This window comes from Palaemon carinicauda, chromosome 5 (assembly GCF_036898095.1).
Source record: "Palaemon carinicauda isolate YSFRI2023 chromosome 5, ASM3689809v2, whole genome shotgun sequence".
NCBI classification, from domain to species: domain Eukaryota; kingdom Metazoa; phylum Arthropoda; class Malacostraca; order Decapoda; family Palaemonidae; genus Palaemon; species Palaemon carinicauda.
The window spans coordinates 166,608,648-166,621,147 of record NC_090729.1 but is presented as its reverse complement, the minus strand read 5'-3'; the positions used below and the strand labels follow the sequence as shown (position 1 = coordinate 166,621,147).

Below are 12,500 nucleotides of genomic sequence, written 5' to 3'. Positions count from 1 at the left end.
TTATTGAGGCTATGCGTATCGATTTCAATATTTCCCTTTCCCCATAACACAGTCACACTACAAGAGTTGGATATATTTAACTTCATACAAGATATTTACAAAAATGCAAAATCATTGTGACGAATAATAATTTTAATAATTTTAGTCATTTTTATAATTACAATAATTTTGATATCTAGTCGTGTAAGTGTAGAGGAAAGTCTTTTGGAATTAAAAGTCATCCATGAAATACGAGTCTGGCGATATATACAATTAGATTGAGAAACAAGTAAATAAGTAAACAGTCTAACAAAGCCAAAGCTTGGCCTTTGCGTAACCGTTTAACCAATAGCTTTAGCTGTACCTTTATCTAGTGCACCGCACTTCAAAACGCCGGGGCAAAATTGCCGTAATAAATTTCCCTTCCGAGACATTATTTGGTGGAACCTCCTCGACTGCATTTGCTAAAGTCCCCTTTTTATGCGGACGGTAATTATTTTCCTTCTTCGTTGGATGGTATGGTCAGGGGACGGAGATGAAAGGGTATAGTAAAAAGGGGAGAAATAGGACGCAAAGGGTTCAAGAGAAAAGAAGGTAAACGTAATAATTCTTATGGGAATCCAAACTGTAACTGCGTCTGAAACGTAAACAAATCCGGTTCAGAATATCCTGAAAAAAACAATTGCTATCGTGACATGTCTTTTTTTCATTTTATCTGCTCATATCCATGTTTTGATCCACTTGAAATTTATGCTGTTTGCGCATATATTTCGATGTGTTTTACCCTGTGCCTCTCATGCTGTGACACAGGAATTGAAAGATGAAATAAGACCTACCTACATATATATTTTAAGAAGAGGCTTCCATGGAAAGGATTAGTGATATTTCATCTTGAAGAAATATATAATCGTCGTTGGTTGTTATATGACATCTCAGTTTCTGTGGCCGATATTTATAGACAATTTATATCCGTGTTGCAGGGTAAAACGACTGCGAGTTTGTTCTCTCTCTCTCTCTCTCTCTCTCTCTCTCTCTCTCTCTCTGGCATTTTCTATCTGTGTATGGTGTGTCTAACTTAGCCTATATTGTGGTGAAGAGTAAGAAAGTAAACAGAAGTACAAAAAGAAAGATAAAAATTCACTGTACTTGTATAAGAATTGTAACCATTCGTTCCAAACTAATAAAAACCAGGACTTCTTCGTAATGAAGTGTTGTCCGTTAGTAGCACTCACCAGAGGCAAAAATGCATCAGTTGAAGTGTAATTGTTGTATCCATGAAGCTAAAGTAACTGGTCGAGCTTGCCACCTCATAGTTTAAGTCTTCAGAGTTATATCGATGAAAGTTATACTCGACCATGGAAACTTTATGTATGGTGTCAGACCTAGATGCTGTTGCAACTATAGTCAATTGGTTTTAGTGAGGCAGATTTTCACCGACTCGCAGGGGTGCCCTTTTAGTTCGGAAACGTTTCTTGATAGCTGATTGGTTAGAGGGATTCGGACAAAAATCCTTTGGACCAATCAGCTTTTAGGAAACTTTTCCGAGCAAAAAGGGCACCCCTGCGAGGCGGTGCAAATCTGCCTCGCTAAAAAAAATTGACAATAGAGGGGTAGTCGTTAGAGAGCATGCCTTCGCCACGCCAAGCAGTCTTATTTTATTCTTAACTCCACTGCGAACTTGTACTTGGATGTATTTTATTCGAAATCTAATGGATTTGTCCGTGGGTCATACTCCACATGTCCACAAGTTTTCCACCAAGTTTCGTTGAAAATGGTTCAGTTGTTTTTTTGCGTAATGTTCACAAACGAGAAATAAACCAAATAAACATTTGCCTTTTAACATTGTTACTATTTTCAAAGTATTGCTGTGTACTTTTACTTTGAATTAATTTATCTAAAATGTTATAGATTCATCCATGGGTCATATTCAACATTACTACCAAATTTGGTCAAAATCGGTACTGTAGTTTTCGTGTAAAGTTGCTCACAAACAAATAAATAAACGACGACAAGGATGAATACACACCCTTCGCAAAATCTTCGATTTTGCCGAAGGCAATTAAATAAAGTGTATAAAAGTTTCTGCTACCACATGGTTGGCAATGCTGACTCTACCTCACATAGTGATATTCTTTGAACAAGCATTGTTGAAATTAATAACCTTATCATGTTTTCCGGCATTCTGTTTAATACTTAACTGGAAGAATATCATATATTTGGAGTTTAAGTGTCTCATAGCAATCTTTTATTGACTCTAGAGCCAATTGTCAGTGATGAGCTGTTGAGGAGAATTTTGATGTTAGTGTGACCTGGTTCTCTTACAATTGAATGTGTTAATCCTTTCCTGTAAACGGTATAGGGGAACGGTACTTCATCCACGTCAGTGTAAGTTAATGAAAATACGTTGGGGGATTAATCTCTCTTCAGGAAATTTATATGTGGGATTTTTGTATGTACAACCAGACCAAGGAAAACGCGATAGTTTCGGTGAAGAGGGACTTGAGTGACAGGCATTGTCAGAGTGCAAAGAGAAGGGTAACGAGAGAGAGAGAGAGAGAGAGAGAGAGAGAGAGAGAGAGAGAGAGAGAGAGAGAGAGAGAGAGAGAATCTCAAATTTGTTTGATTATTCTCCTATGAAAAGACTTGAGGATGGCGATCCTGTTCGAAATGTCTTTACTCCAGGTCTGCTACACTTAGATTATCAAGATTCCATTTACTCAGACTTGTAACCTTCGGTATCCTCTTGGAAAGGAAGGCAGATGCCGGACGGCATCGTTGCTTGAAATTGCAAGCATTAATGAAAAGGTCGAGATTCTCAGACTTCGACATTTTGCTTCGGGAGCCGTTCATCCTTTTGCTGTTGTGACGCCAAGGGTTAGCTAATACCGTATTGTTCTCAGTAAAATAACACCCAACATTAACAACTATTCTCTTTTACTTATTGTTCTGGAATTCCGTGAGGGCTTCAAGTTTTCGAATACATAATTTTCAAGTTTATTGGAATACGTCATGCGATTACAGCAGTTAGAGATGTATTAAATATGATATTTTATGTATGAAACACTGTATGTATTTATACTGTATGTCACCTGGGAGCGAATAAAAGATACAAAAGGTAGGGAATATATGTTGCATCCTTATTTGTATGAGTAAATTGTAAAAACATATATAAAACCGAATTTGTTTCTATTGTTATTTTATTCTGATATATTTAAATTGTATTTTGCAACCCGATTTTATGGTTTTATTTTTCCGAGGTTTTATAATACCAACTTTTTTTTTTTTTTTATCAGTGAACCTCGTTTAAAGGTCAAGTTTTTGTTATCTAAGCAACTTTGTACAAAGACCAGCCCACGAAGATTATCCTTGATTGTTGTTTGTAGCCTCTGTAATTATTGCAGTCATTCAGATCTCTTTTTCTTTGCCATTTTCACCAAGACTTACGTCATTTGTCCTGAAGATATTTAGTATGCTCATTCTAAAGAGACTAGAGAGAAAGGTTAACGAAAAGCCGAGAGATGTACAAGCTGGATTTCGAAAAGGTAGAAGTTGTACTGACCCAATTTCATTTTAAGACATGTGGTACAACAATGTGCAGAATATAGAAATACACTTTTGTTGGCATTTGTGGACTGTGAAAAAAACTTTTGATAGTGTGCACCGGCCAATTTTGTGGAGAGTCCTGTGTTTTTATGGAATTCCTCTTAAATATGTAAATTTGATTAAGACTGTTCATGAGCATAGCAAGTGCAAATTTAATGTTAGTGGAGTCATCAAATGAATTTCTTGTGAACAGTGGAGTACTCAAAGGGAATGTGTTGTCACCTAAGTCGTTTATCCTCTTCATGGATTTTGTAATATATAGAACAGTTGAGCATGGTGGAGAAGGACTGTACTGGATTGGTTATAGGAAATTAGCTACCTAGAGTATGATGATGACGCTGTCCTTATTAGCAGAATACTACAGGACTTAAAAATCTTACTCACAAGAATGGATGAAATATCTCAACAAGAATGGATGAAATATCTCATGAAGTTGGGATCAAGATAAATAGAAGAAAGACAGAGATGATGATATGGAATATGCAATGGAAGATGAAATATTGGAAGGAAAAAGGATTAATGAGGTATAATCGTTTAAATATTTAAGAATTATGATTTCTAATACAGGATCTTTAAAATTTGAGTAAAATGAACTATTGAAAAAAAAAGCAAATCAGGCAATTGTTTGGTTAAAAAAAATTGGGAAATCAAATCGCATGAAATTACATATAAAAATCAGACTATTTCAGTTTAGTGAGATCAGTGTTACTGTATGGACAAGAGTCGTGGTATGATAATGAAGCAATATCCAACAGATTTTGTAGAATTGAGAACAAAGCCTTCATAAGAATATTGGGATTTAAATTTCAGAAAAGGATTAGAAATGAAACTGTAAGAGAAATTACACGAGTGCTATATGTGGATGAGATCATGGTGAGCAGTAGATGGGGATGGTTTGGGCATGTTCTTCGCACTCCCCAAGAGGAGTAGTTCACCAAAATTTCAAGTGGGCTCCAAAAGGCACTAGACGAGTTGGAATATCCAGGCATGCATGGCTTAGGACTGAAACATGAAGTAGATGAGGATGAATGGAGAAATATTGATTTAAAAGCTCAAGATGGAGACGCCTGGTGAAATCTAAACGAGGCCCTTTGCGTCAATAGGCGTAGGAGATGATAATGATAATGATGTTGTTTGTAGCTTTCGGAGATGACCCCAAAACGAATTCAATGTGGTTTTGTAATAGTGACTGAGTTCACTTTAAAAATTTAATGTCGAAGGTGTTTTTACAAGCGGTCTTAAGATCGAATTTGACTTGATTTATTAATCCATTTGGGACAAAAATTTTACTGAACACCCAATAACATTAGGTTTTTCCCCAGCTGGAACAATATTGTTTAACACCTACTGTACAGAATACCCCTTACTGAGTGGGATAACTTAACGTGTTGAAAGTGGTTGCGTATCGCCATGGTCAGCAAAGCTGTACTAGTCAGAGCCACCCATACTAAGTTGGTTTGCTGAGAGCGATCAGACGAAAATTTCCCACCATCACCAATTCGCACTGGCCAGCGTGATGGTGAAAAGTGACCAAACCCTAGTCATGAATTGACATGACCGGGGCCTTTGTCCTGCAGTGGACTAGGAACGGCTCTCTCTCTCTCTCTCTCTCTCTCTCTCTCTCTCTCTCTCTCTCTCTCTCTCTCTCTCTCTCTTTTTTTTTTTTTGTACAGTGAAAACTGATTAAACTGCAAAAGTTATTTGATGACTTTACATAATTTTCATTGCATTGCCATGGATGTTAGCCTTCGGAAGACGTTAAAAACATTGTAAAGGCTGTCTAAAGAAAGAAACTGCCAGTGATATGAGCATTCTGGAAGCATTGAAAACTGAATGTATCATTAGATATTTTACACAGAAGTAGCTTCTTTAGTTAATATCATGACTCGAATGTTTAGTAAAGTTATTAAATCTTTTCCACTTGCACTTTTTTTCAGGATGGTCCCAATAATCTCCCCGAATCAGATGGAAGCGAAGATGAACTGAAGAATGGTGAGTACATGCTACTGTTTATATTATATTATATATATATTATATGTATATATATATATATATATATATATATATTACATGTATATATATATATATATATATATATATATATATATATATATATATATATAACATTATCTTTAATCGTGTGAGTAATTTGACACCAGATATATTTTAACAATAATAGATTGTTTTACATTGAGACTATGAGTACTTCTGTATTACTAATTATATTATATATGATAATACGCCACGTAATCTTTTGTTTCTGTTTACACGTGCGTGCACGCATTTTATTTATATATATACAGTGTATATATATATATATATATATATATATATATATATATATATATATAAAATCTATCTATCCATCTAACTATCTATCTATATATATATATATATATATATATATATATATATATATACATATATATATATATAATCTTTGTTTATTTATTTATTTATTTGTTTATGTCTCTTGAGTTCTGTCCTTTCATCTTTTGCTCGGTAGTCGCTTTTCGCAATCATAACATTTCATTCAGGCAACGTATGTCATCTTCAAAGCCAATCGGAGCGCTAACATTTTCCAGCCTTTTTAACAAATGAATCTCTCTCTCTCTCTCTCTCTCTCTCTCTCTCTCTCTCTCTCTCTCTCTCTCTCTCTCTCTCTGTGCGCTTGTGTTCCGCTCGCTCTTGCAAGGTTTTAATTAACAGAGCCGTGGTTCAGGGTTTTAAGTTAGCTGGTACCCTTGCAATTCTAGCGTGTACTGGACAATTCATTCTGTCCGAAAATAACAAATTGGGGTGTTTAATTATTTGGTCACAAAATGGCGCATCTTAGAGACAGTCAACAATAATATTTCAATTTGTTATAGTCTGGTGTCGAGTTTTTACATCGATCTTAATGCTATTCGAGCACCGTATCGTTCAAGTAAGAATGTCGAAGAGGAGACCAAAGTTGTCAGGTTTCAAAATGCAGTTTTCTCCGACAGCAGCCTGTGCTTCGTATGCCAAGGTTTAAAAGTCGTTCATTTTATTCACTTTCAACCATTTCATCATTCCGTAAGTATTTGTTTCAGGTTGTGTCGTTATATCGACATATTTTTCTGTATATTTTTCTGTTCGCTTTTCATTCTTTGTTAGAAGTTTTTTTTTTCATCCTTTTTCCTCGTAAGCAATATTCCGTTTGCTGTCATTCCTAAACTATTAATATCTCTCTCTCTCTCCTTTTATGTTTACAATACGGTATATTATTGGTCATAACGTGATTTTTTTTCTGATGAATCCCTTTTTCTTAATAATTTTCAATCATGTTTGTATTTTTGTTATAAGAATCTTTTATCAGAGAGAGAGAGAGAGAGAGAGAGAGAGAGAGAGGAGAGAGAGAGATAGAGAGAGAGAGAGAGAGAGAGAGAGAGAGATGTGTATTACTATTTCTATTTGAAAACGTTTGCAAGATATTAATAGTGTTCTCTTTTGATTGACTCCCCTCCCTTACAACGAGCGAAATCGACAAAAAAAAGTTTCCCCCCGTCTCCTGGGAGTCGATAAAGTAGCGAACGATAAGGAGAAATGACGCGATGGTTTCAATCAGTCTCCCCTTTAGAACGATCGTATGATTGGCATTTAATTTTCCGTTTTCTTTTATGATGAAGTATTGCGTCATTTTGCTGGCTGTCTTCGAACCCCCCTCTCGCGATTATCTCACACAGCACACCGCGTGCTATTAACGCAGCCGACGCCACCCCCGCCGCCGCCGCTGGTTCGGTCGGTCGGTCGCCCGGCTAGGTTTTGTCAAATGTGATCAGTTTGATTCGTTGGGGGAAATGTTTTTGGATACTTGAAGTTGTGTAATATTAAGGAAATTGTGAATGGTACTGTCGATCTATTGTTGTTATTTTATTTTTTATAACTTGACCGGGTGATTTGTGTTTGTATGTATAATTTTATGGTTTGCATTATCTGTATTTTACCAGTGTACACGACCTCTCAAAAATGACGGCTATGTATTTCAATAGATATGCACACGCGACCCACTCTCACCAGGTATGACTACTTCTTCTCCCCCCCTATCCGAGGGGCGGGAATAACACTAAGAGACAGAAAAAGAACATGTATACGAGAACAAACTAACGTAGAAGCTATTCTAACATGGTAGAGAAAGAAATGGACATGGGTAGGACATATAATGAGAGTGACAGACTATAGATGGACATTAAGAAAAGCAGAATGGGTCCCCAGAGAAACAGGGAAAGGTAAAGAAGATGATGGCTGGATGAACCAAAAGTTTGCGGGTGTGAACTGGCACAGAAAGACCATAAACAGACGCAAGTGTCAAGACATGTCTGAGGCCTTTGTTCTGCAGTGGAATAGTAACGGCTGATGATATATATATATATATATATATATATATATATATATATATATATATATATATTTTTTTTTTTTTTTTTTTTAAATAAGCCATATATATTAATACATCAAAGTCTAGATTCACTCAAAGACTATAATATCTGACCGGCTGGGTTTCGAACCCTAGTCCAAGATACCTGTATGACATTGACCATACCACTCAGCCACGAAGAAAGAATAGAAATATGAAAAACACGTTTAAATGTGCAAAATTTATCATATACATACACACACACACACACACACACATATATATATATATATATATATATATATATATATATATATATATATATATATATATATATATATATATATATATATATCATTCAAACACTTGCTCTTTCATTATATAGGGGAGATAATGATTGGTGGAAGGTACTCTTTAACATTATGTACAGCTGAGGCTGTAATATGTAATGAAAGAATATAGAGTTCTCCATCTGTTAACTCCGCTCCATGTGCGGATAGTTCTCATTAGCAAATCATAGGTTTAGTTTTTGCAAATCTGATTGACCTATACAGTAGTATCACCTTCACTTTTCAAATAAAGATTTTGAATTGTTTGGAATATGACTCCCCACACTGCTTCAATTTTTCATCCATCAGCCAAAGAACATTGTAGTAATCACGTTCTTCGTCATTATGATAGTAATAATAATGATGATAGTTAGGTTATTATTATTATTATTATTATTATTATTATCATTAATAATAATAATAATCTAACTTCTTTAAAGTGGGATAAGATGCAGATAAAGAAGAAGTTAGATTATTATTATTATTATTATTATTATTATTATTTATGATAATATAAAAGAGCAAAATACAAGAAGCATCAGTTGGCCATTTGCGGCAATAGGCGTGGGAGGAAATGATGATGAAAATCAATGAACCCAATGATGAAAATCATAATTAAGTTCAAGTAAAACCCGAGAAACTCGAATAATTAAACTTCTTATGCAAAAAAGGCATCGGAGATTAAAGAATCACGTAATTGCTTTCTTTTTTAATGTATCAGTGTTTCTTTCGTTTAATTCGTATCGAATATATGTCATTAATATTCTTTATCAAGTACCTTGTTTGTTTTTACTTCTCTCTAGAGATTCATAAGAAACCCGTCTCACCTTCCAAGCAAGATTTTTCGTCAATTACCTCCGGAACCTACTGAATTAGGCCTATTAGACTTTTGCTAAGCCCTTTTGCTTTGGCGTAGGACCATTGCACGAGACAACGTACAAAATTCCTCTTTATATCCAGTGTTCTCTTGCTTGAGGGTACACTCGGGCAGACTATTCTATATAATTTATCTTCCCTTTGTTTTGTAAAGTTTTATAGTTTATATAGGAAATATTTATCTTAATGTTGTTACTGTTCTTATATTATTTTATTTTTCCTTGTTTCCTTTCCTCACTGGGCTATTTTCCCAGTTGGGGCCACTGAGTTTAATGCATTATACTTTTCAAACTAGGGTTGTATCCTAGCAAGAATGATAATAATAATTATAATGATATCCCAAGCTGTACTGGTCAGGTTTGTTGTGAGCGATCAGACGAAAATCTCGCACCATCACCAATCCGCACCAGCGTGGTGATGATAACTGCCCATAACCCAGAGAGGAATTAACTTGTTCGAGGCCTTTGTCCTGCTGTGGACTAAAAACGGCTGCATTTGTTATTGTATATTCATGTGTAGTTTATTGCTTGGCAATTGGTCACATGTTTATCTAGTTGGAACTGGGAACATGCAGTACCAGCATCTCCTTGGTCAAGGAAAAGGGTGTGGACCTCGCAGTCTCACCCCTCAAGATATGCTGAAAATCTAGAAGGATGTACGTTATATTTGCATCACCCCTTTCGAATGGTAAAAAATGGTATCGTTAAATATATATATTTATGTTTATTCGAAACCTTCAAATGCCATGCAGTCGTAGCTTTCCCCTAAAGATGAATATGAGATATTTCTCTCTCTCTCTCTCTCTCTCTCTCTCTCTCTCTCTCTCTCTCTCTCTCTCTCTCTCTCTCTCTCTGGTGCTTTTCAAGTCCGCTGTATCACTCCACCCCAGCCTTCTAAAATGACCATTCACCCGGATTATTAGCTGCTCCCTTCCCTCCTGTTCCCCTAATATCTCTCCCTCTCCCTCTTGCACACGACCACTCAAATGTACACACGTTTGGGGGATTGGCTGGAAGAAAAACAAGGTTTTAAAGACCGGATTAGAGATTGTGAGCTAAATGATTTTGTTAATATTGCTATAATATGCGTTAGATATCTTTGCCAGAGATGATACTTATGCAAGACTTGAAAGGATCAGTGTAAGGCGAGAATATTTGTGGAAGTCTCTGTTGAAGATGTAACAAAGGCGGGTAAGAGGTATAAGACACGAAATGTACCGGGAGTTGCTGGGATTACGAGTGAGGTCTAGTTCCGATAGCGTGATTGTTTTGACTGAGTCAAAGCTTCCAGACGATTGATGAAAGAAATAATTGTTCTAATGTATATACAGGAGGTAAAGGTGATAAATGGGACTGTTAAGAATTATGGGGGTGTAACATTTTATAGTATACCTTTGAAGGCATATTGTAGAATTTTGATTGAGAAAGTAAGGCATATAAATGAGACTGACAGGGGAAGAGCAATTTGGTTTTACAAAAAGAAGTGAATAAGTAAATAAAAGTTTTTTTTTTTTTTTTTTTTTTTTTTTTGAGAAGCAGTATTTGAGAATTGTGAAAGTAAAGAAAAAAAACATTGTTGCATTCATGAACCTACAAAAATTCTTTGGTAGACTCGAAAGAGGCTGTTTAGTGGGTATTATGAATGTGTATTACAGAGGACTTGTCTTCGAGAGCAATTAAATTAATTCACGAAGGAAGTGAAGTATGTGTTAGAATATGTCGGCGGGAGAGTGATTGGTTTAGTGTGAAAGTGTACCTGGGTCAGGCTTTTTTTTATGTCTCCAAGGGTGTTTAACACTTTGGGTGGAGTGATTCGATATGACAAGAGTAACGATAACCGATTATGTGTACAGTTGTGGTCTAAGAACAGGAGTTTAGAGGTTTAAAGGCTGCTCATAAATGGCAGAGGCAAGAGACAGTGACATTGCCCTATCAAGCAAGACAATGCCATAGAGACTGACCATATATTCTTATGATCAGCGCCTAAGGCCCCTCTCCACCCAAGCTAGGATCAAGGAGGGCCAGACAGTGGCAACTGATGAGTCAGCAGATAGACCTACTGTATAGGCTCCCCCAAACCCCCCATCCTTAGCTCACAAGGATGGTGAGGTTACAGCGACCAAAGAAACGAACGAGTTTGAACGTGACTCGAAACCCAGTCTGGTGACCACCATTCAGGGACGTTACCACATCGGTCACCACAACCCTAAAATGGGATGTAGAATAGTTGATGATTGCAGTGAAGAGTGAATGCAGGAGGTGGTAAGAAAGTTTGGAAGAGTCTGCAAGAGAAGAAATTTGAAAGTAAATGTGATCAATTGTAAGGTATTGAGAGTAAACAGCAAAGAGGAATATGGGTTAATTAATGTTAGTATGAATGGTGGAAAAATGTAAGTTGCAAGATTCATGTACCTATCTTGGTAGTATTTAAAGGGATTGGGATGCTGTCAAGATGAGGAAAGAGAATAGTCACAGGATAGGAGAATAAAAAAAGATTAATAGTATGTGTATAGAAGACTGGTAAGAGAATTAAGATTTTGGTTAAAGCCAAGGTAGCAATGTATAGCAGTGTATGAAGGGATCGTTGGATCAGCTTCCGTTTATGGATGTGAATTACAAAGGTTAATTGCGAGTGAAAGATACGGGGTTAAAGATGTAAATAAGAACGGATTCTTTTGTGGCCGTTGGTGTGAACCCTTGAAATGCCCGTTTAACAGAGTGACTTGTGCATGATGATGTTGAATGGTGCAAAGCATTTACGAGGGTTTTGACTGCTGATTAGTCATAATAGTTTGAAAGGTTTACTGACTTGCTTTTTCGTCTCTGGAGTCCACCCCCGGTTAGGAGACTGTGTATGTATGCATGCATGTACACATATTACTCATGTATGTTTGAGTGTATTATGTCATTTCCAACATTAGAACCTAAACATTCCTTAAATTAGAGGAATTTATTCTTTCCCGTGACAAATGTGTAACATTGTAAGCCACCAAGGGCTATTGTTATGTTTTTCTAAAAGTTTCATCTCCATTATTTGAGTTTATTTTTCTACTGCTGCCATGTTTACACTTGAAAGCTTTCAAGTATACGCGTCGAGCAGAGGGTATTGAATGACGTCAAAAGTTGGCCCTCTGAGTAGGTACGAAGCAGCAAGCCTCCTCTCCAGCCGCCCACATGATGACCCAAGGAGATGGTGATGAGAGAAAAAGAAGCGAGTCTGCACATTCTAACAGCTTTATGGGGATCTACCTTTGCGCAGGCGGGGGCGCGTCGGCATGTCGAAAGGAATGTCTCCTCTGCGCTTACGCTAGTTTTCAAGTGCGGCATTTTATTAGC

General features: G+C 36.4%; 1 protein-coding gene across 1 annotated transcript in view; it reads left to right on the top strand.

Moving 5' to 3' along the window:
• The window catches only part of LOC137641584 (nucleolar protein 4-like), a 342,312-nt gene that overhangs the window by 295,045 nt on the left and 34,767 nt on the right, over positions 1-12,500 (top strand). The window contains exon 6 of the mRNA XM_068374293.1: positions 5,520-5,574. Coding sequence (XP_068230394.1) covers positions 5,520-5,574 — 55 coding nt within the window. The remainder of the gene's footprint in view (positions 1-5,519; positions 5,575-12,500) is intronic.